A 27,166-nucleotide genomic window follows, 5' to 3' on the forward strand; every position below is an offset into this window, starting at 1 on the left:
TAGGAGGGGCTTTTGAGATAACAGCTGTCTGTAAAGGGTTATCCATACGCAAACAAAATAAAGCAAATGGTTTATAACAAGGTGTAATTAGATGAAAGCATGAGTCTGTATAAAAAAAAAAAAACTTTGGAATTTATCTGCAACATTAATGTAGTTAAAATGTCAGAAATCTAAACTGAGCAGTTAAAAAATATCAGTGATCCTGTTGTGATTCATATGTACAGATGAGTGAACTGAGACAAAAGTATTGTCCTATACTAAACATTTATGTGTTTATTAGACCCTAAAACAAAGATAGAAAACGTACAAAAAGATGAAGTTGCAAATGTATGTAGCTCATTTGGACAACTTCATTTTTATTTTCATCTGTCTAAATGAAAAACAAGACACTGTTACAGTTATGATTCACCGATAACTGTGTACAGTTTTAAATATCTACTTTACCAAAAAAATTGAAAAGCATATTATTTATATCTGCCTTTGAGGGCAGAACGCCTATGTGTTTTTGGACTACCTCCAGCTGTGTAATGGAAAAATCTGTGTCTGCACTGTACAAGGCAGGCCAGTATCAGATACATAGCCAGACTATGTAAACTTGTTCTGCTTAGAACCCTTCCTGGCCTGCTGTACAGTACGCATCCCACATTGAACAGAACAGAGGAGAACAGAGCTACACCTTCCTGTATTTGATAATGCCAACCGTAGGTATGGTAACATATTATAGAGTTATGCTAGTAAAGTTGAACTAAAACCTTGAAGCAGACTGCTTTTTGGTTTTCCACTCATGTTTCTGTCTGAAGTTGTTTTTTGTTGAGGATATCTCTTTGTTTTCAAGTACACTGCTTCATTGCACCCGTCACATTCAGACATAATGAACTACTTATTCCAATGTTATTTTAACTGTATAAAGACAATGAATGAGCAATATAAAATACCAATGTACTCATACTCAACTTTTTTTTTGTTTGTTTTTGTTTTTAATTGACACCATTATTATTTTTATTTCTTTGTATACCGATATTTACATTTCAAAACATTTTTTTTTTTTTTTTGGATAACATTCATGTAATTCGTTATTACACAATATTGAAATACATTTCACTGAGCTTTATAATTAGGAATTAAATAGGGTCTATACTATAGGCTAAAACAAACAGAACACCAGGTAGAGTATTGATTATTCGTTTTTCATTCGCACTGTGCCACTTGTCTAACTGAATTAGAACATCGCGTCATATTTAAAATCCATTTCGTGATTTCCTAGCGCTTGCTTTTGTTAGTCTGTGAGGCACTACTCGGTCCCGTACGGTACTCCATTACGGATTTTGTGTACTGTTTCACTTCTGAGAGTGTGCGGGGGAGAGGGTGGTGGGGGTTGTTCTTTGTGTTTGCTTGACTGTCCGCAGCGTGGCGTGCGCTTCAAATAAAGCATCTGGGACAGCCTAAACTAAACAACAACACATTTTTTTCCCCGCGATTACTCCAATTTAACCTTATTGACTTGTAGTTATCTTGGAACAAAATGTCTGCGGGGTATGAATCCGGGTTTTCGAGCGAGGAGGTGTTGAATGTGCGTTACCCGCTGCACAGAGCCTGTAGGGACGGGGACGTCGGCGCTCTCTGCTCGCTCCTCCAGGACTCCGCCAACAAAACAGACCTCGCTACCGAAGATTCCTTCTACGGCTGGACGCCAATACATTGGGCAGCGCATTTCGGAAAGGTACACGTTAACCATTACTAATTAAATAAACTACCAAGTACGTATTAGAAAGTGAGTGTCTTTAGATAGCCGGCTAAAGTAACCTTTTAATGTGAAGTATAAGCCGCCATTATAGAATCAGAATCTTTAGATTGATTGATTGTTTTATTCTACAGGTAAAAACAGGTGTAAGTTACATTATTCATAATAGTAAAAAACAAACAAACCAAAAAAAAACACGCAAATTATTATTATTATTATTATTATTATTATTATTATTATTATTATTATTATTATTTATATTATTATGTTTATTAATATTATCGTTAACGGTAACTAAGCAGTTTTACATTTGCTACCGTCAGAGTATGTATATAAAGTGTACACTCACACGTGTGTTACCGTCTTATAATAACAGAGCGGTAGCTTTACAAATAACGGTAGCAGAAAAGCTCATCATGAACAGTTCTTACGCGTTTAAAAGATACATAGACTTTTCAAAATATCCAGCTTTGCTGATGTTTAAAGAATGTCGTCTATCTAAATGTAGGTGTTGAAATGCCCCCTAATATTTCTGAAAACAAATAAAGCATTCTTAAGCTGAATGTGAACGTATTGGTCACAGTGATCCTGAAGCTAGTGTTAATTTATTTTTTATTTATTTATTTTTTGGTAGTAGTGGTTTCAAAATACATTTAGAAAACGTTCTACAACAATGTAGGTTTCCGAATGCACAGTATAAAAAGAATTGGAGTCAGGCAGAGCCAAGCTTTCTGGCGTGGCTCAGCTTGTATTGGTTACTCAGATCAACCAATGCGGAGAAAGGCGCCAACTCAAATCGTAAACAGGAGCAAAGGGGATGAGGCGGGTCGGCTGTACCAGCCACTGAACTCGCGCAGTGATATGATATTGATTTCACAGTTAAATTCGTTCTGCACAAGTTAATGTTACAGGGTTGACCCGAAACGCGAAAAAACAGTATGTCTGCGTTAAAGTTACTAATAAAACGAATCCCAGAGTAAACTACATTAGAAATGTTTATAAAATAAGATTGTCATGATAATTTGGTCTTTTGCAAATGACCTGCCACAATAATGCAAACCATACTGTACTTGAGCTTTATAAAAAAAACATATATACATATATATATATATATATATATATATATATATATATATATATATATATATATACACACACACACACACATATATATATGTATATATATACAGCTGTGAGTCTGTTGGGATAGGTCTCTACCAACTTTGCACACCTAGATTTGGCAATATTTGACCATTCTTCTTTACAAAACTGTTCAAGCTCTGTCAGGTTCCTTGGGAAGTGTTGATGGACAGCAATCTTCAAGTCATGCCACAAATATTCGATTGGATTTAGGTTGGGGCTCAGACTGGGCCACTCAAGGACATTTACCTTTTTGTGCCTTGGCCACTCCAGTGTAGCTTTGGCTGTGTGCTTTGGGTCATTGTCATGCTGAAAAGTGAACTTCCATCCCAGTTTCAGATTTCTTGCAGAGGGTAGCAGGTTTTCCTCATGGACTTCTGTGTACTTTGCTCCATTCATTTTCCCTTCTGTCCTGACAAGTACACCAGTACCTGCTGATGAGAAACATCCCCATAACATGATGCTGCCACCACCATGCTTCACAGTAGGGATGGTGTGCTTTGGGTGATGCGCTGTGTTGTTTGCGCCAAACAACGCTTTGCATTTAGGCCAGAAAGTTCCATTTTAGTTTTGTCAGCCCACAAACCTTTTTGCCACATGGCTATAGAATCTCCTGAGTGTTTTCTTTTGCATACTTCAAACAGGATTCAAGGTGGGCTTTCTTGAATAATGACTTCCTTCTTGCCACCCTACCATACAGGCCACATTTATGGAGTGCTTGGGATATTACTGTGACATGCACACTTTGACCAGTCTTGGCTATAAAAGCCTGTAGCTCTTGCAAAGTTGCCATTGTCCTCTTGGTAGCCTCTCTGATCAGTCTCTTTCTTGCTCGGTCATGCAGATTGGAGGGATGGCCTGATCTAGGCAGGGTCTTGGTGGTGCCATACACCTTCCACTTCTTAATAATCGTCTTGACCTTGCTGCAAGGGATATTCAAGGCCTTTGATAATTTTTTTATGCCCATCCCCTGATCTGTGCCTTTCAGCAACTTTATCCCAGAGTTCTTTTGAAAGCGCATTGGTGCTCATGTTTGAGTCTCTGCTTTGAAATGCACTAACCAGCAGAGGGAACCTACAGGAACTGCTGAAATTTAGCAGTTATCACTACAATTTAACACAAGTGAAGGCCACTTAACTTGGTTTGTGATTTTGAAGGCGATTGGTTACACCTGAGCTATTTTAGGATTGCTATTACAATGGGGGTGGACACTTATCCAACAAAGCTATTTCAGTTTTTATTTTTAATTAATTTTCTACAAATTTCTAGAATATGTTTTTCACTTGGAAGTTGTGGGGTAGGATTTGTAGATAAAATACATTAAAAATTGCTTTTTTTCATTTAATTCCAGTCTATAAGCCAACAAAAGGTGAATTTTGAAAGGGGGTATAGACTTTCTATAGGCACTGTGTGTGTGTGTGTGTGTGTGTGTGTGTGTGTATATATATATATATATATATTATATGTATATATGTATATATGTATATGTATATATGTATATATATATATATATATATATATATATAGATAGATAGATAGATAGATAGATAGATAGATAGATATAAATAAAATTGAATAGATTTATTATTTTTTGGAGGTAGCTGCATTCATTAATTAGAGCATGAAGTTTCAGTATGCGTGCAGCAGCTGTTCTGCAGGTGCTGCCAGATTTCTAGGCAACTTTGTTTAATTTGAAAACAAGACAAACAAAAAAGCATTTCTTCTGCTTGAGTCATAAGTAGAATGTGTTTATGTGCTGAATAAACTCCTTGATAGTCACAGCTGGAGGAGCAATCAAATACCCAGCTAACATTTTAGGGGTGTCTTAAAAAATTATAAATTACGTATTTCTAAGTAAATATGTACCCCATTTATTTATCTTAACAAATCATTTTTTAAATTGTATTATGTAATATGGTGGATCACCCTGTTTATCCTTTTGCTGCTCTTTTGTAATTTTTGTTTACTGATAATCTATTTCAGCAAATACTGTACATGTTACACTGCCTGTTTCTCATGTGCTACACATTAAGATTAACCTGAACAAACCTTATATTCACTACTAGCCTTCCCTCTAAGCTATTTAGATACTGAGAAACTTTCTGTTTTGACTGAGAGGGTAAATTATCAGTGAGAAAACTTCGGCCATGCATTAACCCTTTTAATATATTTTGGTTGCATTATAAAATTTTGAAACAATATTCCAACAAGTATCTCAACAATTGTACAATTTACATTAAATTTAAACAAGACATTTATTGTGGCTCTACTTCTGATTTTGAATCCTCCTCTGATCCTATGCAGCCCTGTCGGTTGTTATCATAGATAGACTGCATGCTTAACTGGTGGCCTGCATAAAATTGCTATATACTACTGCATGAAATAATGGCATCTGTACGTCCTTCAACTGTAACCATCTTTAAGGCTACTAATCATATTTACAGTCTTCAACTAACACGGTAGTTCAGTTTACAAAAATGTGTTTTGAAAGGACGTGTTTAGCTTACAGTGCAAATAAAAAATATGAAACAGTTTAGCAACAGTCCAGCAAAGACATGTGAGAGTAATCCTATGTACAGTACTCCACACATTAAGTTTAGCATTTTACTGACATAACCAGGATAAAGGCGTGTTGACTGACTCGTTGCTCTAAAGCAGGTTCACTGCTATGTATTACCTGATTGTAATTTAAATAGCGCCCTTTTTAATATAAACACATAATTAATCCTCTCAATTATTTCTTTCCTAACTCTTCAGTGTTATTTGCAAGATTTAAAGAGGCGTGTCTCCAGACAGAATGTCTTTATGAAACCAACGGTGTGTAAAGTGTAGTGACTACATCCTTTACACAGTAAAGTGATCCAATTCCTTTAAGGATTGTATAGCTAGAAAAATAGTTTTGAGCTAAGAAACAGCCATGGTTTAAAATGGCAAATTATAGCATCATTAAAGGCAGGTGGCATGGATTGAAATAAACTAAACAATAATGAAATACACAGTTAATTTAGTTTACTTCAGGAAAGCTCCGCCTTGAGCACACTATCTAGTTTCTCAGCATAGAATGCAGTGCTTTGCCATTGTTGCCATCTTACTTGCTTTCTTATTCTCTACATGTTTACATGATCACGCGAATTACAGCAAAACTTTTAAGAATACTATTGCACCATCCTTATGTAGATAATCCGATTTCTTTTAACTGTCTTACTGAAACACTGCTATTTTTCTTCGTTGGTGAAGCCGCCATGTTGAGTTTCAGCAGAGACATGGAGTGAGGTCACATGATGAATAAACTTGCAAAAAAATTGGACATGGTATGTCTTCAATTACTGTACACTTAAATGTGTATGTTCATCTAATGTGCTGATTACATTTTTACCAGTTACAAAACGCTTGAGATGATTTCTGAAATGGCCTTTTTTTTAAAAGGGAAATAAAACAAAAACCGTCAGTGTGAGTATTGTGATTTCTGTTTATGTTTACTGGTGTATTTATACTTCTAAATAATGCAGGAAGATTGTATTTCACTGCTTTTAGTATTCAATTATACAAGTTAAAAACTGTTAATTCATGAGCAGCACTCTATAGGCAGAATCGCCAGAGATGGCTGCTTTGCCCACCTTGTAGATTCGCTGGTGCCCGTGCGAGCTCTGCACTGATGTGACGTGCATTTTTAAAGAGGGAAATCGGAGAATCAGCTGCAAGACACACGAATCTGCTTATGTTAGTGCTTTGTAAGAATGGTCTAAAAATAATAGGTTTACCTCGAGAGGCTGGAATCTCGATTTGAGGTTGATATTTGTGATAGTAACTTGTGAAAGTTAGTAAACTGAGTGCGAAGGTTGTTGCCAGTTACTATGAAAAATGTACGCATTTTAGCCTTCGAGGGAACGCTGTTCACTGCAAAAGGGGAGCACTAGGGCAAATATGATTGATCCACTACTTTAACAAAACCATTAGAAACCTGAGCAATTTCAACGGAAATAAAGATCCGTCTTATAATGAAGTTCACATTTTAGGTTTGTTTCAATAGTATTCATGGGTTTATATTGTTTTGGTTATAGCATTTGCCAAAAGTCATCTTCCTGCCTTTGTTTTTGGCATCTACACAAATCTGTTACTGTTATGCTGATTGATATTACTACAGTGTGTGGGTTTATGTTTAGATGTGAATCACAAGTAAATTACAGAACACTATTGAAACCAGCTTTGCGGTGAATTGTAAGTGCAGAACCCCAGTTGTACAAGGTTGGCTAGAGAGTGGCATGAGTTAATTATTTCTTGTTGAGCAGATTACTGGATAACGGACGTTGCAGCCAGGAATAAGCGAAGAGGAATGTTGTGTGGTTAATTTGAGTGCCAGTCCTCCCGTTTATGTGCCATGTTGTATGGGTTGGATCACTTGTGTTACTTTGATGGAAAGTATGATTTCATACTGGCTGGTGCTGTGCTGGAGGAGGCATTTCATATACTTGTCTACAGCTGAAGCAAATAGTTCATTCTTATAAGATGTTGTGGGGAGGGGTGGTATGCAAGGAAACTATCAAGAAGTAGAGTAATCATGATCGAGTAGCCATATTGGTTTGTGATATTATAGGCTTTACAAAGAGCTTCTGCATAGCTGATATTCTATACCATGAAAATGTAAAGTCACCAGTATCATGCTGCTGGAAAACCCTAGACTTTAGAACTTGTGTATGTTAGGATAGACTCAACAACACAACTTTGAGCTTCCCATTGAGTCTGATACATAGAGATGTCAGTTTAAGAGACGTACCATTTTCAGGGGGGGGGGGGGGGGTACAGCTAACAGGAAGAGCAAGAAAATATGTTTATCAAAATGTAACTTTTCACCCTTTATTGCTTTTAACGCTCTTGTTAAAATCTTGTTCGCTGCTGTCTGCCTGTTGTCATTCCAGGGCTCTGTGTCCTGGTATTGGGGCACATGAGTGTCAGGACTCAATTGTTAAAATGCTTTGCTCTTCTGCATTGTCTCATGTTTTAAAGGTTGTTGCCTGATGTTTGATTCCCTCATAATTGTTCTTCCAATTAGCTTTTTGAATTGCACTTGGCAAAGCCCTGCGGTCGCTCTGGTAATAAACAGTACTGGTTAATTAATATATGAAAGACTCGCAATACAGCGTTGTATACTACATTTTAGAGTTTCAACCCAGAAGTCGCACTGTCTCATTGTATCGAAGACTATTTACTGAACATCTTATCTACTGATAAATTGCACTTTTAAAATGACTACTTTTTCTGAATGCAAACAGTGAACTACGTTAAGCTTATATTGCACAAGAACGCATTGTTTTTCTCTTCTAATAATGTCCAGAAATGATATATTCCCTGATACTCCCCTGTAGCTGAGTGCAGACCTGTTAACCTTGTTTTGTATTAAACCATGCTCTTTATTTTAAAGCTGGAGTGCGTGATCCGCTTGGTGCAGGTGGGGACTGGAATAAATGCCACAACAACCCGGTTTGCCCAAACACCTGCCCATATCGCTGCTTTCGGTGGCCATCCAAACTGCCTAATGTGGCTGCTACAAGGCGGAGCTGACATTAACCGTCAGGTAAGTGCCGATTTGAAGGGACATGCAGCACATTTAAGAGTTGGTTTCCGGCACAATTAATTAGTGGAGAGTTTTTATTTAGAGGTACTATCATACACAGTGCTGTACGATACAAGCTGATATCCACGCTACAAGATGTCAGAGTGGCTACCCCAAACCTTTAGTGTATGAAAAGATATCTGCATCACATTTGAAATCGCAGTGATGAAGGCAGCGTGATTGACCATTTGTAGCTATAACCGCTGGTTGTTTTGGGATTTGTTTCTTAGTTTTACTTTACTTTTTCTGTCTATTTGGCATTAACTCATGGGGGTCATATGCAACACCAATGATCTCTTGCTGCTCTGCCCCTGTTAATAATGTAACTCCTGCTTATTGCAACACATTCTCAGTACCTGGATCAGTATTTTCTCCCTTGTTACTTGGTTTTCTGCTAGATGTTTTCTAATACAAAATATTTTTTCATTCAGTGTTGGGTATCGCATGTGGTCTCAAGTTTACCATTAGGGAAGCTGGTGTTTTTCATTTAATCCAGCTTGCTGTATTGAACACCCATAATTTTATTTAAGGTATGATAGTGTGACAGGCTGACGAGTGGATAGAGGGCCAGAGACAGACTGCAGTTCAAAAAAATAATACTTTTATTCACAAATAAACACAAAATAAAGGGTACAAGGGCCAAAACAAAGGTATTTATACACAAATAACAAAACACAAAGCAAAACTTACAAAAAATAAAGGTTTCCAGGCTGGGCAGTGCCTTCACTGGATAAAAAAATTCAAAAAACCAAAACCGCAAACCAAAAAAAACAGCAAGCACAACCGTTGGCTTGCTTCCTCAGCTTGCTCAAATGGGAAACTGAGGCCTCCTTTTATGTCAGGTGGCTGGGTGCTGATTGATCGTAAATTACTCCAATCAATCCAGCCACCTGAACACAATAAACCCAGGCAGGTAGGGGAATTTAACCCCATCCCTACCAATCTATAAAGGGCAGAGCTCTGCTCTGCCACAGATGGTCACTGATGATGGTGTGATGCAACCATCTCAACTGTGTTGATACTACAAGCAATGATGGTACTTTTCAGTTAAATCCACAAAACATCCCTCATGCCATCTACTGTTCACTGCAGTGTCCAATACTGAATTTGTAAAAAGCATATCTGCTAATCCATCTACATCTGTCCATCTGGGTCATTCTACAAATGCGGTGGCAAATGCTGTCACTCACCTTTTTATAGTAATTAAATTCAGATAAAAATGGCAAATAATCAAATAATACCAAAATACTTAGTTTAATTAAGGTTTTTATGAATATTCACATTATTTTCTACTCTTTTAGCTGCAAAAGTTAGCATTTTAAAGTCAGTGAGAGCATGAAAATTGGCCATCACTCATAATATGAGCAGAAGTGTTATGACATTTCTTCTAGTGTAAAACAATATATGTTGATAGTTTTTAAAGCTTTGTTGTAAACATGTCTAGATATGTGGAGAAGTAGTAGTCTTAAGTAATTATTTAAATATGTTTATTTAAAATGTCACTCAATTTAATGCCATTGGTATACCAAAATAAAAATTCTCCATTACAATGAAATAAAAAGGCCTCAAGAAGTCCTCACTGTTGCAAAAGATCATTGGAGGCGGGGCTTGCATGGTGAGCACATGGTGACTGAGCACATCCTTGCACTTTCCCATAAATTTTGATGAACTGTATGCTTATTTTGTGTGTCACACTTTAAAAGCATCAGTGGCGTTACCACCTTTTATTGCTGGGAAAATGTAATTTCCGCAAAAATATCAAATGCACTTATTTAACTTTGTTAACATTGTTAGAAGATATTCCTTTCCTAACCATGTTGAGCAAAAAACAATTAACAAATAAGATTGTGGTTAACCAATATTTGCATTTTAGGTATGAGTAACACCACTGACAAAAGAGCAGCTTAACCACTATTTGATTAAATATATTAAAATAACTGAAATTCGTTAAGCTCTAAAATTTGTTGTATAAGAAAGATAAAATGTTCACAAATGCATTGCACAACTTTTTCTTAATGAATGGTGAGTTTCATTTCCAAGAAATTTTCAGATCCAAAAGCCACCGCATTTGTAGAATGACCCATTTATGTACCAAGTTTGGGTGACACTGTACTGTACAGAATCCCCCAAAGTAAGCTGTGATTGGTTAGGAGTCTTACATATTAAAACTCTGACCCAGAAGGTCGCATCCAGGAATCATTCCAGTCTAGGGCAGTTATATGTAGAACAGAGTTAATCAACAAAACATCCACTGAGGAGTGACTGGCTGCCTTTTTTTTTTTTTTTTTTTTTTTTTCCTTTCTTTGCAGGATTACGTGGGTGAAACTCCAATCCATAAGGCAGCTCGGTCTGGGAGCGTGGACTGTGTCAATGCTCTTTTATTGCAAGGAGCAAAAGCACAGTAAGTTCATGTACATAAGCTATAGATCCCCATTACTTTTTTTATTATTGTAAATAATTCTTAAAATAAACATTATTATTATTATTCTAGAGTACATGTACAAGTTAATATAAAGTACATTGGTACTTAATTTTTTTTATGTATATACTTTAAACAAAAAATATATATATATATATATATTTTATACTTGCATGAACCTGTGTAGTTCTAAGAAATTTTTTTTGTATAGATGTTATGTTTTTTTTAAGTTAAGCTATTACTCAGGAAAATGCACATTTCTTCCTTTGTACAAAATAGCTGAAGGCATACAGACTTTTGCCCAGAAAATACACAATCAATAAACACAATGTAGCCTTTTAACTTTTTTTTTGTTCGATTTTCATGTTTGAAAAATGTGATCCATAATTCACAACTTAACATATATAATTAAATATGTAAGTACACAAATAACAGAAACCCTTGAACAAAACAAACGGATGAGATCCTTTTTCATCTGAGGGTTAATAAAGCAATTATAAGAGAGCACACTATTTCAAGGTTTTGTTTGTAAAACCACCTGTTAAAAATATATACTCCTAAAGGTTCCTCAGTATTACAATTAAACATGTAATTGGTTTGACATTTCAAACATGAATATAGAATAAGCATCTAATTATAATTCAGGTTTATATCTGAGCCAGTAAATGGCATACTACTTTACTCAACTTGTGTTACTAAAAACGCCTTTCTTAACCTATAGTAAAGGTTTGTTTAATAGAACTCATAACAGATCCTCCATATCCCGTGTAAGATTTATTTAATATAGAAGGAAGTCAAATGATGAAATGTGCATTTTGTTTAAACTGAAGATCACATTTTCATGTCAGTTATACCTCTTTTGGACAGTAATACTGCAAGTAAAGTACAGCATGCCAAAGTATTTTATATGACCTACACATGTTTCTTTTTACAGCTTTAGTCTTCTTCCTAACCTAAATGACAAAGGCCATTTAACTGAAAATTCATGAACTGGTAAATAGTTGTTCACTAAAAAGCCCAAACTTTATTGTTGAAAACCACATCATTAAATCCCTTGAAACCAAGATTCTAGGTAAACCCATGTTTACCAGCCCTGTATCCACAAGGGCAAACATGTTACCAGTCTTTATCCTTCATGCAGAATGTGGGATATTCTGTATGAATGAGGAAAACTTTAACATGACTGCTTATAAGCCTTTAACATTTTTTTTCTTTTGACCCTTTATTTTGAAAGTAGCTATACATAACAATGTAGCATATATCAAATGAACACTTTCGTTTAACTCTTAACGTAGAAAGAATTGTGCTGGAATTAGTTGCTCTGCTACTGATCTTCAGTCAGTTGTGCTGTATGCCAAAGTACTTCAAAGGGATTTTTCTGAAAAATTATTCGTACTGAAGCTGAAGGTTACAGTAGTTGTTCATGATGGATGTTCAGCTAAAATAGACAACTAGCCTTGACGAAACAGCATCAACAGACCAGATCTTTTTATAATGAAGTTTCAGAGCTTGCTGCACAACTTAAGCAGATGAATGTAATCCTAAATCGGCAGAGATGTAATCGTGTCTGAACCTGTTTTTATATTACTTGAAACAAACACCACAAAGAGGTTGTTATCTTTTTCTTTCAGCTAATGAATGCTGGTTTAGAACAGGTTTGTGGGCGCTTACCCTTATGGATGCCCATGTGTGCTAATGAGCCTCCTCATTGATAAGTGGTCATTCCGTTCACTACCTTGACTGGTTAATATTTTGCAACACTTGATCAACCAAGTGGCAAACCTTAAATGGTACGTTTATTTATACAACTTACAAAATTCAAGGTTATTCAAACATTGAATATCTAACAATAAAACACTATTCAGCTTGGCAGTCTCTTTTGTTCAGTGGCTTAAACACAAATAAGATGTAGTATTTATTTATTTTAATTATATTTGTCAGTGTTGTCATGCCATCTTTTTAAGGTGTATTGTCCCAACTAGCATTTTATAGAATGGGGCATTGCTATACCTGAGCATTGCGCTAGTTCCTGTAAAATATTATTGGCTTAACAAGGACGCACATAGTGGCAAACAAAGAGTTCAAAGGTGATTCATCCATAACTATTTAAAAAAAAAAATGGTAGGAAACGTAATATATAATTAAAAAAATAAACCTTTTGACAAACCTTTTGACTAAAGGGCAAATTTTCATAATTTATTTGGATTGACAAATATAACCTTAAAAGGTTAAATACAATGTCAAGGATGTATTTTCTCTCAATTTTTGTATTTTGGCTACAGCACAAATATACAGCTTATCTTTTGGGCAACCAGTCATATCTCTTGCATGGTAAGAGTTAAAGGATAAAAAGAGAAAGATATAGAAACTTTTACTACTTTACTGCACTGAATCATCGCTTTACATTTATACATGGGGTAATCTAAGTATTCTCAGAATGTATGCATTATATTGCAAATTGAAACTTTGCTGGGACAATAATCGTAATCAGCTAAACAGTGTTACCAGTATGTTCCATGTACAAATTGTGCAAACTTCACTTCTTCAATCCCATCAACGTTTCTGGAAGTTCATTACTTTCTCGCTTTGGTGTCTACGAGATGGATATGTTTATTGGTGGGGGGGGGGGGTCGTTGTGTGCGAGCCTGGGAACACTGAAAACACATATCGCATCAGTTGATGTTGATTGAGATGCCTCAGAAGACGATAGATTGCTCTGCACACGGGAAACATTTGAAACATGCCTTGATGACAACATTCCATCCTTTTCATTCAAAATGTGAAAATTCAGACATCTATCTTGATATTGTGCTGTTGACCCGCTGATTTGAAATTCAGACATCTATCTTGATGTTGTGCTGCTGACCCGCTGATTTGAAATTCAGACATCTAGCTTGATGTTGTGCTGCTGACCCGCTGATTTGAAATTCAGACATCTATCTTGATGTTGTGCTGCTGACCCGCTGATTTGAAATTCAGACATATATCTTGATATTGTGCTGCTGACCTTCTGATTTGAAATTCAGACATCTATCTTGATATTGTGCTGCTGACCCTCTGATTTTAAATCTTCATTTGAACTCTTTGTGCACAATTCCTCAAGGTGGATGTGAATATCTTGCCAGTGCCAGATTCATCCATGATTTGCCTCATCGAACCAATCTGATCCCATCCCAGCAACTTTAATATTGTGTTCTGCTCTTGCAACTCATTCTGAACGTTGCTTGTCCTTGATGCTTATTCCAGCACCTTTGAACTGCCGAAAGCGCTTCTGAAAATTGCGCTTACTCATGCAGTTAGCCCTTAATCAACTGTCCGGCCCTGGAAAATGTTGCTGATTCACCACCTTTTGTCAAGAATTTTTTGGCAGTTCTGTGGTTCATTATATAATATTTGTGCTCTCGGACGACTGCACAGTAGGCTGCCTGCCTGCTTTGGCCGACGTCAGTATTAATGTGTCAGCAAAGCTTTATTTGGCCAAAATGCATATGTTCTGAGATGTATCCAAACAAAGCTTTGAACTCGCCCTATTGGGGTTTCCCCCCCTCCCACCCCGTACCCCCAATTTGACATTCAAGGTTCAAAGATGTGTCCTGTAGTACTGTGATAGCAATTAAAGTAATTGGTTATAATGGATTGTTTTCTCTTTATATATCATCAACCCTTTCTTAAAACACTGTGTATCCTTTCTGCTATAAGGGGTTTTTTTTTGTTATTATATTTATAAGGTTTCTGGTCAGTAGTGAGTGACTGGACTAGATTTATTGTAGAATATTAACATAAAGTGGTGCTTGATTGTCTATTTATAACACTGCATATAGCAAATGTATTTTATATGAATGTTACTGCAGTATTAACCCTTGCTTTAGTTGTTTTTAAGTCACCATTTTCCCATATGAAAGTGACGTAAACACTGCAGAAAGTTCTAAACTGTAAAAACTACACGTGTCAATGTTTTACAGCTACTTAATTCGAATTGACTTGATTTTTTCAAGTAATCCTAGAAAGGGGGAGCATTCCAAATAGAAACTGCTGAAACTGCCACAGGTGCTTCTCCGAAAACGTTACAGTTGTGGCATTGAGTGTTCAGTATCGCTTCCTTTCTGCACACAAGGCATACTGTTGAGGTATTTGTTGCGGTGATTGGTTTTAATGCTAAACTAGGAATACAGTTATAGAGTCTTTTTGTTTTAGATCTGCATGCTTTGCTTACCCTAATGTACAATATATTTTGTAAACTAACAATAGCAATTTTGAGATCAGATTTTTTTAACAGAAATAGTAACAGTATCGATCAGAACTATCTAAGCATGGCTTTAACAGACAACATATTTCTGAAGGTGATATGTTAGCTGGGTAGGAAAGTCAGTGCATTTAAAAAAAATAAAAATAAATCTATTCCTAATTGTATGGTCCAACAATTAAATGTTTCTAATTTCCCAGTCATTCATTTGGGCATTAAAGCGGTCCTCATCAAATTGAGAATTTGAGAAATTGTCGGCTTAATTAAAGACACTGATTTAGCGCTAATTTTGGACTGCCTTAAGGTAGTGACTACTCTTGAAAATCAATTGACATTTCTCAGTAGACATAAGTACAAGGATCCTATTTTTAAATAAATGTTAATGAATTGGCAAGAGACTCGGTCAACCACACTAACTTCTGAACAGTCCTTTGTCCTGTTAGCCAAATGACACAGTAGTTGCTGGCATGATGTTTTTTTTTCCTAATGCATTTCAGATGCTACAATTGTGCATTGGGTTTTGAACAAGAAGCCCTGCCCTTCATCAGTATTTGTATTTATATTGCACATCTTTATTATATAACCTGCAGATTTAAACAGAATCATGCTAAGTGTACTTGGGACTGGCACTTCCCCACCCCAGTGTAGAGTATATTTATTATGTTTGTTCATATTGTATTGCTGGTTTCTTTTTAATGTTCATATGTATATGCCTGAATTGGAAACATTTAATTTTTGAGTGATTTGTTATTAATATTACCTGCTTATGAAAATAAGTATTATTGACTGATTTTCATATATATGTTTTTACCATAAATTGTTGTTTTTCATTGTAATGAGGACCTTTTGTATAATAATCGTCAATTTATGAATAAGCAAACTGCCTTCTTTGATTAGGAATAGCTACATGATTTGTTTTATACTGTATATGTATATAATTCTATGGCCACTCGGTGTCCATATAGTCATCATTATGTTGTCCGTCCGTTGCCCGTTACAATCCAAATGTTACTGGTGAAAAACAAAATTCCCTGAACTGCAGTAAACTGAATAACCGTTTTAAAAAATACATTTACTGTGCAAAATTCACATAATGTGATCTAGAGAAGTGCTACACATGTAGTAAGCAATGCATAATAATACAAGTAAAATCATTTATTTTTTATTCATCTTTAACCTGGTCAAGTTCAACAAATTAAATAAAAACTGGCTGTTAATCAGGTATATATTCAGTAGTACAGAGTACATTTTGAGAATTTTTTAAAATGTTTTAACAAATACCAGTCAGCATTATCTTTCTATTTTCCTGTATTTCCTTATTCAGTTATGCAACCCTGAGCCCAAGATAATGATCTGAGGAGTCTACCTGTGTATCTGAGTGTGGTTAATGTCCACCCTCCCTCTTGTAGCTCTTATCCTAGTATTTATTGGAGTTATAAGATAATGCATTAAAATATATTGGTTGTGTTGGTTGCTGACTTAGTTTTTTTTACTAAAAGCCTAAATAAAATAAATGTTGTTTTAGCACAATGTAGTGGATGACATTGTAAAGAACAGTTTCTATTCTGAGAAAGTGGTTTGCTTATCAATAAATTCACCTTCACGCACTCTTGCTACTGCAATGGGAAGTGATTAGTTCAAAGTATGGTGTGTTACATTCTATATGGTTCTGAAACCTGTTTGTCCAAAGGGGGCTACATTTCCAAAAGTGAAAAAGTACTTGTAATGTCTGTGTAAATGAGAGAAATGGTCTTTTCTGGTTTAAAGATTAGCTTTTTGTAAAGTTAATTGGCACTGTTTCTGGAGTGCTTACCCAACTACATTGACAAAAAGTACTAAAAGTTATATCAACTAGAAAAAAAACTAGAAATTCTGCAACAAAGAAACCAAGTACCAGGTCCATTTTCCCATGTTTAAAGTGAGAGACAGTCTTCTCTATTAAAGGCATTAACAATAAATAAAGCTTTTTGAAGAGATGTATCCAAATGGATCCCTGAGAAGAAGGCAATGGAATCCAGCCAAAGATGAAAGAAACTTCTCAGAAGAAGCATGGCCGTCGTTGATGCACATTGATTTAACATTACGTTTCAGACCACTGAACTTGCAATTTGTTTGACATTTATTTATGTTGCTCTATCTATAAGTGGATATCCTTACATTATTTGACCATGCTTTGGTTTACTCACTTAAAAGCACATTAGTCTTTGGATTGGTAACTAATCAACCTTTTTAAAGTTTTTAGATACTGCTCAAAATCTAGGGGATGCTACAACTGCAATTGAGGAATGTTTACTACTCTTTGATTTGAGCCTATTTCCCCCTTTCGGAAGATGGGTGGTCTTCAAGATTGACTCTTCAGCTGATTCTGCAGATATTAGACATTCTTGGATCAAAACATGGGTTTTAAGCAAAATGTGCTGCGAGATTCCCATCCATGAAAGATGCAAAGTTCAGTACTCCCATTGAACGTGATTCCAACCCAAACTGCCCAACTTGTATACATTTATCTCCATGCATGTAAATACCTTTTCTAATGTAACACATAGTTTGCATTTTTCATAACTTTAGAGGTTCATGTTCCAGTTGACTGGGTCCATCCTGCTTGATGCGAGGCCCATTTCTTTGGGAGTGGTTGCATGCTCCTACTGAAGTCTTCACAAAATGACAGGCTAGGATACAGACCATCTTCAGATGTGCAGTCCTGTATTCAATTTCATAATTTTTGTTGTTGGTAATATTGGAGCAACTGATCTTCAATGCATTTCCATTATTGGTGGTGTCTGGATCACACATCTCAAAGACTGGAAGATCTCATGAAGAAAAAACTACAGTGCTATGAATAACTCACAAGAAGATGTGGTGCTGTGGTGCTTTTGAAAAACATGGATTTCCTTATACCTTTGTCAGCCTTGATTGACTGTGGATATTTGTTATACTGTTTACCAAAGGGGAGAGAAAAATGATGGGATCTTGGACACAGGTTTCAGGCACTTTTATTGATAATTGTCATTGCATATTTGGTGACTGAATGCCAGTGCAATTGTCATTCCCATTGCAATGCAAGATCTTTTTTAAGTGATGAGTTGATTCTGTAAAGAATACATTTAAAATAGTAATTTATTTAAAAAAAAAATTATCATATCACCTTCAGAGTTCATTTCAGTGGTAGGAAGAAAGATTGATCTTTTATATTGAATGTAAACGGCACCAGAAAACTGAGGGTAATTCAGTCTTTTTTATTATGCAGCTTGAGGAATGCTAGTGGCCTGACTGCAGCAGATCTTGCACATGCCCAGGGTTTCCAGGAATGTGCACAACTACTGTCAAACGTGCAGAATCAGCTCAATCAGCTGAATGGTTTCTATACCAATGGGCCGTTGAGTGGAGTTCACCAGAGCACTGTCTCGAGGGTTCACTTCAATGGTGGACCCAGAAAGCGATCGCTTGAATACCTGGAGTCTGAGCTAGTGAAGAAAGCTAGAACTGAAGGTATGTGTCTGGATAGTGAAGACAATGGTAGTGACTTTATCAAAGTTTTCACCATTTATATAAATGACTTTTTTTTCAAAAATTAATGAAACAAACCACCTCGCTGTACTGTAATGCACGGTCTTTACCAGTTATTCACATTTTGCGGAAAGTACAGTAAGTTGGTTTACATTTGAGTAAAAAGCTTTACCACTTCACCTGACCCCAATGTAATCGTGTCATTTTAAGTTTGTAAATTGTCCAGCTCGGGGAGAGGGCTGTGATTGTGATGACAAGAAGTTTTTAAAAACTGTTAAATTATTTGTGGAATTGCTGATAAAAAATGTGGAGGCCGCTAAGTTATTTGACAAGAAATGATTTGGTAATGGTCCAGTTAATCTAATGATCAGGGTTTCTGTAGAGATGCATGTTTCTGGGAGTGTTGCATAGTTAAGGCAAACATCCTCTGTGTTTTGAAACGTGGGCCAAGCACTTCCAAATGTATCATGTTCTGGGGGCCCTAGTAAATGGTGTTGAGCAGTAGTTTTGAATGATTTGCTAACAATGTCAGCGGCTTGCTGCAACTTAATTATGGGGAGCATTACTTTTAAGCCCTGTTGCCTGTTCCACGTTTTTATCAGTTTTGTTAAATGGCTTTCAGTAACTACATTGAGGAGAGTGAGAAAGTGTGCCAAAAAAGAAAAGCAAGGAAGCTTTTATATGGCCATTGCGATGTTTGTTTGTGTACGCAGGTCTGGACTTACCCATGAAGATGTATAGAGGTGCAGAGGAAGAGCTGGAAATCATGCAAACCGAATCCGAGCCTCCAGTCATTTCAGGTGGGAAGAGACACTTTCCGTTTGGCAGCAGCAGCAGCACTGAAATTAGAGAAGACCACACAGCTGTGGGGAATGGTTCTCCAGGACCAAAAGAAATTGAAATTTTCACGGCCCCTGCAATGCAGATCCCTTGCCGGTGCACAAATAAATATGCGTATTTCTAACTACAAAATTCATAAAAATGTAGCTTAAATGTTACCTTGTAGATACAATTATATCTGAATGCTGTCCCACTGCTTTGTTTTCAAAGGCAGCTGGGCGAGTCGCATTCGGTTCGCATGAATAATTTGGGCCTTCATGTTCATAATATGTTGCTCTCCATTCACTGTCCACTGTTGATGTACTGTGTACTATCACTGTTTGCCAAGCTAGTTCCTGGCCCAGTTCCCTGCATGGTTGCTATATTAAGGACGACTTTGAGTAATTTTTTATTGCCTTCTGAAGGAAATTATTTTTTTATGTTTCTTCTGTTTCTAACAAGGACGCCCCCCCCCCCCCCCCCCCCCCCCCTCTCCTTTTCTAAAGGATCTTATACACTGCAAGTGTACCTTCTAATGTGTTTCACTTCCTTCCTTTCTACAGGGATCAACAGTTCAGTAACAGTTTCCTCTCCCTATTCATGATGCAAGGGGATTCAGCATAGGCTGGTGATTATAGTTGGGGACAGGTAGCCAGAGATTGTAGCTAAAAATCCTAATTTTGCCATTTACTGGGGTCTTGAGCCAGTTACATGTGCTCTATGTTTGTTCCACCCAACTTGGTGAAACTGGACCACTCTGAAAGCGAGGTCTTGCATCTCTGTTTGCCTGGATATATGATTATTTCTAAGGGAGTCTGTAATTGTAAATATTTTGCCAATCTCTTATGTTAGTCCTGCCAATACATACCAGTTTGTGAATGTAAGAAATACATTTAGTGTAAGTGCAATTTGTAGCTAAATTTAACGCGAGTTTTAGAATGGTGCTAATTTGATTGCTTTTGGTTTCTTGCACTCCAAATTGTTATGGTGGAACTGCAAATGGGTCCACCTGCTACAGATTAGGATTTTTTCAATTGGATTTGTGCCTTTTTATAAAATTAGGTCAGTCATACCTTTTAACATTGTTGATAAGATGTACATGTTTTATATATCATTTTTTAAAAATATATACATTATTGTTGCACACAACTGTATTGCATATAATGCTTGTATATTTCTGGGTGTTGTGTTCATAAGGAAAAATAAGCTTTTGTCAAGTGATTGAAAGAATAAAAATTGTTAGGAATGCCTAATAAAACATTTTATCAAGTCACATGCAGTAACTTAATAACATATGTAATTGAATTGTACTGAGTCACTTATTTAACAAATATTAAGTAACCTATCCCTATTGAGCCTGTATTGTATGGTGGTTTGTTAGTGCTAGAATCATAACTTTGTAATGGACATGGTGATGCACAATCAAGTGATGTACCAGGCATTGCCCGTCCTGTTTCAAAGACATCGATCCTGATCTTACTGGAGTCATAAATTGGTAGTGAGACATGAGGACAGGAGTTCCATTTAGATTATTGTTGAGACAATTGTGTCCATTTGTCAGGTGAGTTCAGTAGTGAATGACAACAGCAGTGGCCAAAAGTTTTACATCACCTCAAATTCTAGGATTGAGACATTATATATATATATATATATATATATATATATATATATATATATATATATATATATATATATATATATATATATATATATATATATGTGTGTGTGTGTGTGTGAACATAATTTAGATATTTCATTTAACATCATGTAATCAAAGAAATTACAAAATGACATTGCAAGAGTCTGCCGGATGCCATAATAGTAGTACAGTGTTTCATGTTATCACCTTTTTTTTGTTTTTGTCAGTTTTTTGTTAAGTATTTGGTAAGCTATTATTTGGTATGCAATTCATATGTTAACATAACATTATTCAGTAGGTTTCATTCGACTTTATGAAGCAAAATGAGTTAATTCTATACGGTGATGCAAAACATTTGGGCATAGCTGTATATACTGAAAGGAAATTACTTCTTTGTGTATTAAAGCAGGAATTTATGCCTTAACTTCTCTTGCTTTGCATGCATACAGCAGTAGTTTTACAGAATAAATTGTACGAAATGCCTGCACTAAGAAGCCAATATATATGTGGAATGCGTGCTTCTGTTCTTAGATATTTTTTAATAAATGTAGAACTCATTAAGTACCAGACTGGGTTTGTACTTCTTACCTGCTTTTAGCCATTCATTGAAGTACTGTGTTAAATTTGTATTGAACGATAACCATTCCCAGAGATACTAAATCTATTCATATGAAGCATTTATAATACAAAACGATATGGACCAGACCTGTATCTGGGGAGAACAAGTTACATTTAAGTAAAAGAATGCAAATATTGTATGGAAACTACATTACACAATAAATGGGAGTGAAAAGGATGGAGTAAATTAGTTGTACTAACATAATGTCTGACAATAATGGGGAATGCATGCCTAGAGAAGTGGAGATTAATTGCACAGTTCAGTAGTATAGTGCTTGAGTTTGACCACATTTGGAATGCTGTTGAGTTCTGGTCACTGAACTCTATACCACACTTTAAACACCGCCAGGTTAATACAATTGATTTTTGGGGAAGTAGTTTACTTTTTATTTAATTTGTATCTTGATTTGAAATCCATGCAATGGTTTGTAAACCTTTTGGGATCCACTATGCATAGTTTTCAATGGCCAACGCTGTTTTACTAGATACATTTAAACACTGGGCTCATTTTAAGATAGATATTTGCCATGATTGCCCAAACAAGCTTATCTCATTCTGAAAATAGTTTGAGCTACACGTTAATTTTTTAATAAGAAACTAAAAGTGATTTGGGCTGGGCTAGTGGAAGGATACTCTGCTTTATAATAGTCTACTAAACGATTCAACGTGGGATCTAAACCAGACGTGCTGTTGTCAATAACAGAAAGTGTGGCTGCGTATTCTCACACTGGTTGAGTACTTTGGTACAATAATACAGTACCACTCAGTGTTTTGATCTTCTCTAGAGGGGTCACCCAACCTAGGAAATGTGTTTTTGTTATTTGTTGTTTTAATTCAGATGTTTTTCTTAACAAAATGTATTTAATTTCTACAGTGTAGAATTTGTGGTGCTTCATAAACTAGGATCTTCAAGGGAGCAGGTGTGTGTGTGTGTGCGTGCATGCATACTATTCAAATTATTTGGACCTTTTTATGCTATAAATTATTAGCAAATAGCATTAAATAGCATAGTGAGTGGTACAAGTTAAAGCGGTTACAAAAGTCAGGTAAAGGTGAATACTAACACCGATCTACAGAAAAGAAGTGGCCAATTTATAAGCAAGTAGCAGAGCACTATTCCAAACAATTTCACGAAAGCCGGGAGAGGAGCTTTAAAGGAGAAACAAACTTCAAATTAATCAAAGTCTTTTGAGCAGAAAACATACCTCTGCGTACCCCCGATAATACAAAACCTAGAGGGGACGGTTTAGTTTTGGAGAAGCGCACAAAACCATGATTTGCAGCTCTTGCAGTCGTTGCCCTGTGCGGCGTTTATCAACAGTGTAGATGCAGAACGTTAATCTCAACAATGATGTGCTCAGGGATGGCAGAACTCTTAATGAACACCAATACCAAAGCCACAGCTGTGTTTAAATAGACATTAGTGGAAAGGATAATCTCAACATTTCTTTTTAAAATTTAATCTATGTTCATTTTTTTTTCTTTTCACACCGGACAAGGGATAATATGCTACAATTAAAAGGTAACCATTTTTTGTTAAGAGTTGTTTGAAGAGGTTCTTTTAAAAAAAGCATGTTTACTACATTAAATACATGTTTATCTAGCACAAATATTAAAATATTACAATATATTATATTAATATCTATTTAAAATTCGAATCTTAAACCGTGACCAGGCACGTGAAATTGTTTAATATACAAATCCGCAGATTTGCTTGATGATTTTTTTTTTTTTTTTTTTTTTTTTATAATAATAATAATAATTCAACCACAGTAATGCCTAAACACGGGTGGTTTGTCTTTGTTATGTACATTAATTTCCCATTTTAGTTACAATTCTGATATCGTAATTCTGATGATGATCTCACTATCCTTTCCTTTTCAAATGCGTTAACGGTTGTGTTGCACCATCTAGTGTTTGTTCCGTGGTCTGCAGTTAGCATTTTGATGTACAGGTCGATCACTGTTTTACACTGGCTGTTGATATTAATTTTACCATATAAATATAGACGGCTTACATGCAACATTGTTTTCAAAATGGTTTGCTGTTCTTTAGTTAGCATCAGGAACTAGGCTTGCTAAACAGTTCAACTGCATATGTGCTGTTAATGTGTACAAAAAAAAGAAAAAAAAAAAAAGATTTTACTGGACTACCACAGGTTTTGTATCAGGATATTGCACAGTATTGCCTATTAAAGTATCTAAACATTTTTTTCAATGCTATGAATATTAAGTTTAGATCATTTTGTAGAGGGTATGTAAAATAAATGTTGGTCCTCTACATATAAAACATAATAAGAATTACAACTTGTCAAACGTTGTGTTTTTCCCCATCCGAAATTAAGATTGGTGCGTGATTTGTTGGAAACGCCTTTCTATACTGTACTATTTTATATTCCAGACTTTGCCAGGCAATTCAGAAATTGAGAACAAGCATCTTTTCAGCCACATGGTGCAATGCAATAGTTCCTGTTCTCTGCTCATTTTAAGTCCAGTTTTCCCTGCAGCTTTTCAAAAGACTTTTCCATAGTCTGGACTATAAATGTTTCTAGATATATAAAAGTGAGAAGAGATGCTTATACTTTGCCAAAGGTTTTTGAAAACAGGCCAAAGCCCATAATGAAATGTAATTGAAATTCGAGGTTAGGTTGCTATTGAATGGCTCAGTTTGGAATGTACAGACATCAGTTTAATCAAATGATTGGCTTTTATGGAATTTTGTAGTTACTCTTACAATGAAGTTGTTCAGTACACACTTTAAACTGAGAGATACTGACAGTTATTATGTGATGTAATGAAAAAAAAAGTTTTAATTTTTTGAATGACAACCCTACTGTTGGGACCTTAATTCTAAAATAATATTCTTTCAGGTCAGGAAGATGTAGAATTTGTGGGTTAAGGCTTTAGAAATCCACAGCACATAACGTACATTTTACTTCTGGATTGCAAAGATATTGATTCTACGTTAGATTACTAAGATTTTCTTATTAATGTGCACAAAAGATGTACGTGACTGTAGAGACTCTCACGTTATATATATATATATATATAATATATATATATTATATATATATATTATATATATAATAATATAGTATAAATCTTCAAGTTTGGAGAATTCTTTAGCAATTCTTGAGCATATTTTAAATTCTGACTGCAGAAATGCATCAATTAATATACAAGTAAATGAACAGGAAGGAATGTGATCCTAATATAAACAAAGGAGGAGTTAACTGACATTTTTCAAAAGCTGCTGATCATTACCTATATTTTGAACTGTTACTGGGAGGGGAAAAATAAAATAACCTGGACTTTTCATGAATTGGTTGATGCACATGTCTATTATTCACACCTCCTTAAGTCTATGAAGATGTTAGGAAGACCTGAAGATGTATATGTCTTTAGTGTTCACTTTTTTCTTTTTTAACTCCAGAATATGTGTTGTACTTGTGGTATTTAACCATTTGCAGCTATTTTCATCATGGCTCCAGTAAAAACAGCTATCAGGTGGGTGTTTGTGAATGTCATTTATAAACCTCTTATTTTAAATGGCAGGTGCACCTTTAGCAGCAGATGTGAGCCACAATGGCTTGCCAGGACAGGTGATGGGAAATGGATTTGCGACAAATGGACACGTCCCTCAACCACAGCTCAATGGAATGGAAGCTGAGCCAGCTGAGAATGGCTTATCCATCAAGTTCCTAAACCCTGACTTGGGAGCAGAAAATGGCTCTCAAGCCCCTGATATGTGTGGAGCGCTGCACCTTGGTGGAAGCCCCAGTAGCCATGTGTTGCACAGGCCTTCCTGGGCACCAGCCAACCCTTATGAATGTGGAGATCCAGGAGACACACTGCAGTATGGACATTATCATGGGTTTGGAGATACTGCAGAGAGCATTCCAGAAGCCAGCAGCATGGCTGAACACTCCAGTTCAGTTAAAGTAGAACAGCGGTATAACAATGCTGTCTACAGCGCCATGCACCTCTTTCACGGTTCCTAAAAGCAAGGTTTCCTAAGTCAAGATCTTGCACAGATTACTGTGTGATCCTCTAATTTAACAGTTACACTTTAGATGGGCAATGCTTTCAGTGGCTGGTTCCTTATGTTTATGGAAAAAGTAACAAAAAAAAGTGAACCATGCTTCATAAGGGAAGGGGTTTTTTGCATTAGTTCTTTGTTTACTTTGAGAAGTAGTTTTTTTTTTTTAGATAAAAGGCAAGATACTGGCAGTAAAAGTTCCTTAATTTTCCTTCAGTTAATTATTAAAAAGGGAAACCTGCCAATTTCAACGTTTTGCATTGTTTGTTTGTGTGTGTGTGTGTGTTTTTTTTTTACATTGCATTAAAAACAAGCAGTTGTAAATGTAATTACTTAGTTTAAAATGGTAGATATGAAAAGTTAAAATCCATTATATGGGTCAATGTAAGTTATCTTTTTTATTCTAAACTAAAAGCTATATTTGAACATTTTCTAGCATATGAAAGCTTGAGAGTTTGCTAACAAATTTAGTCAAAGTTTGTCAATACTGACCAGAATGACTACAGTATGTGATTACAGGGTTTCTTGAATTTGTGCATGCTATGATGGTTGTTAAACTGAAAAGGTATTCAAGCTGCCAGAGTAGGCTGTAGCACTTACACAGCCTGGGTTTGATCTGTTATTATTTTAATTTTTGTAGTTTGTGTAACTGCTTTCATTGCTTACAAATAAAAACAGTATTCAGATGTACTTGTTTTGTGAGGTTTACAGTTATTTTTACAATACAGCTATTGTCTAAATAGGTTTTCATGACAAGTTACTTTGCTTTACTAAAGACATTAAACTTTTTAGATACCATAATTCACTCATCTTTTGCAGCAGGATCACAGATCAACATATATATTTTTTTGGTTTTAATGTTGTAGTAGCTTTACTGCAATACATGATTACTATTCTCAATTCAAATTTAACTGTGGTCAATTAAATATCAAGTAAGTTTGATAACAAAAGACTCAGATTGAGTCCAAAACTCTGAACTACTTTGGATGGACCTTCCTGGTAATACTTATGTTAAGCTATTATTGCTAGAAACTGAACAGATAGACATTCAGCTAATAGTGCTAGGGACCAGAATACTTCTCCATGTAAAATGCTAGTATACAACGTATTCTAAAGCTGCTTTTTTGGCAATGGTTCTAAGAAACTAACAACACTGGCCTCCTTCAAAGTTAAGCAAAGTATGTATAAACCAATTATATATAGTACTATGCAAATGCAGGCCTTATCGACCCCCATCTTTTTCGTCAGATTGGCAACTATTCTATTGCAGGGATGGAAATCAGACCCCTATTGCATAGCGGTTTCCGTCTTGCAGGTTTTATTGCGACTTTGATTAGCCACAGCATGTCTTCTTAAACTCATAGTAAAACCAGGAGTGGCTCAAACTGCTA

The 27,166-nt window shown here is 35.8% G+C and overlaps 1 protein-coding gene across 2 annotated transcripts; it reads left to right on the plus strand.

Moving 5' to 3' along the window:
• Nucleotides 1–1,364: 1,364 nt before the first annotated feature.
• Nucleotides 1,365–26,457, plus strand: LOC121327850 (ankyrin repeat domain-containing protein 10-like). 2 transcript variants are annotated; one of them, XM_041272116.1, is made up of 6 exons: nt 1,365–1,720; nt 8,301–8,453; nt 10,802–10,893; nt 18,402–18,643; nt 19,375–19,461; nt 25,292–26,457. In XM_041272116.1, exons 1-6 carry the CDS (start codon nt 1,523–1,525, stop codon nt 25,735–25,737), a joined length of 1,218 nt encoding a protein of 405 aa, XP_041128050.1. In that variant the 5' UTR covers nt 1,365–1,522; the 3' UTR covers nt 25,738–26,457. The 2 variants fall into 2 exon arrangements, with proteins under 2 accessions (XP_041128050.1, XP_041128051.1); XM_041272117.1 differs by lacking the exon at nt 19,375–19,461.
• The last annotated feature ends 709 nt before the right edge of the window (nt 26,458–27,166 follow it).

This window comes from Polyodon spathula, chromosome 15 (assembly GCF_017654505.1).
Source record: "Polyodon spathula isolate WHYD16114869_AA chromosome 15, ASM1765450v1, whole genome shotgun sequence".
Classification (NCBI taxonomy): domain Eukaryota; kingdom Metazoa; phylum Chordata; class Actinopteri; order Acipenseriformes; family Polyodontidae; genus Polyodon; species Polyodon spathula.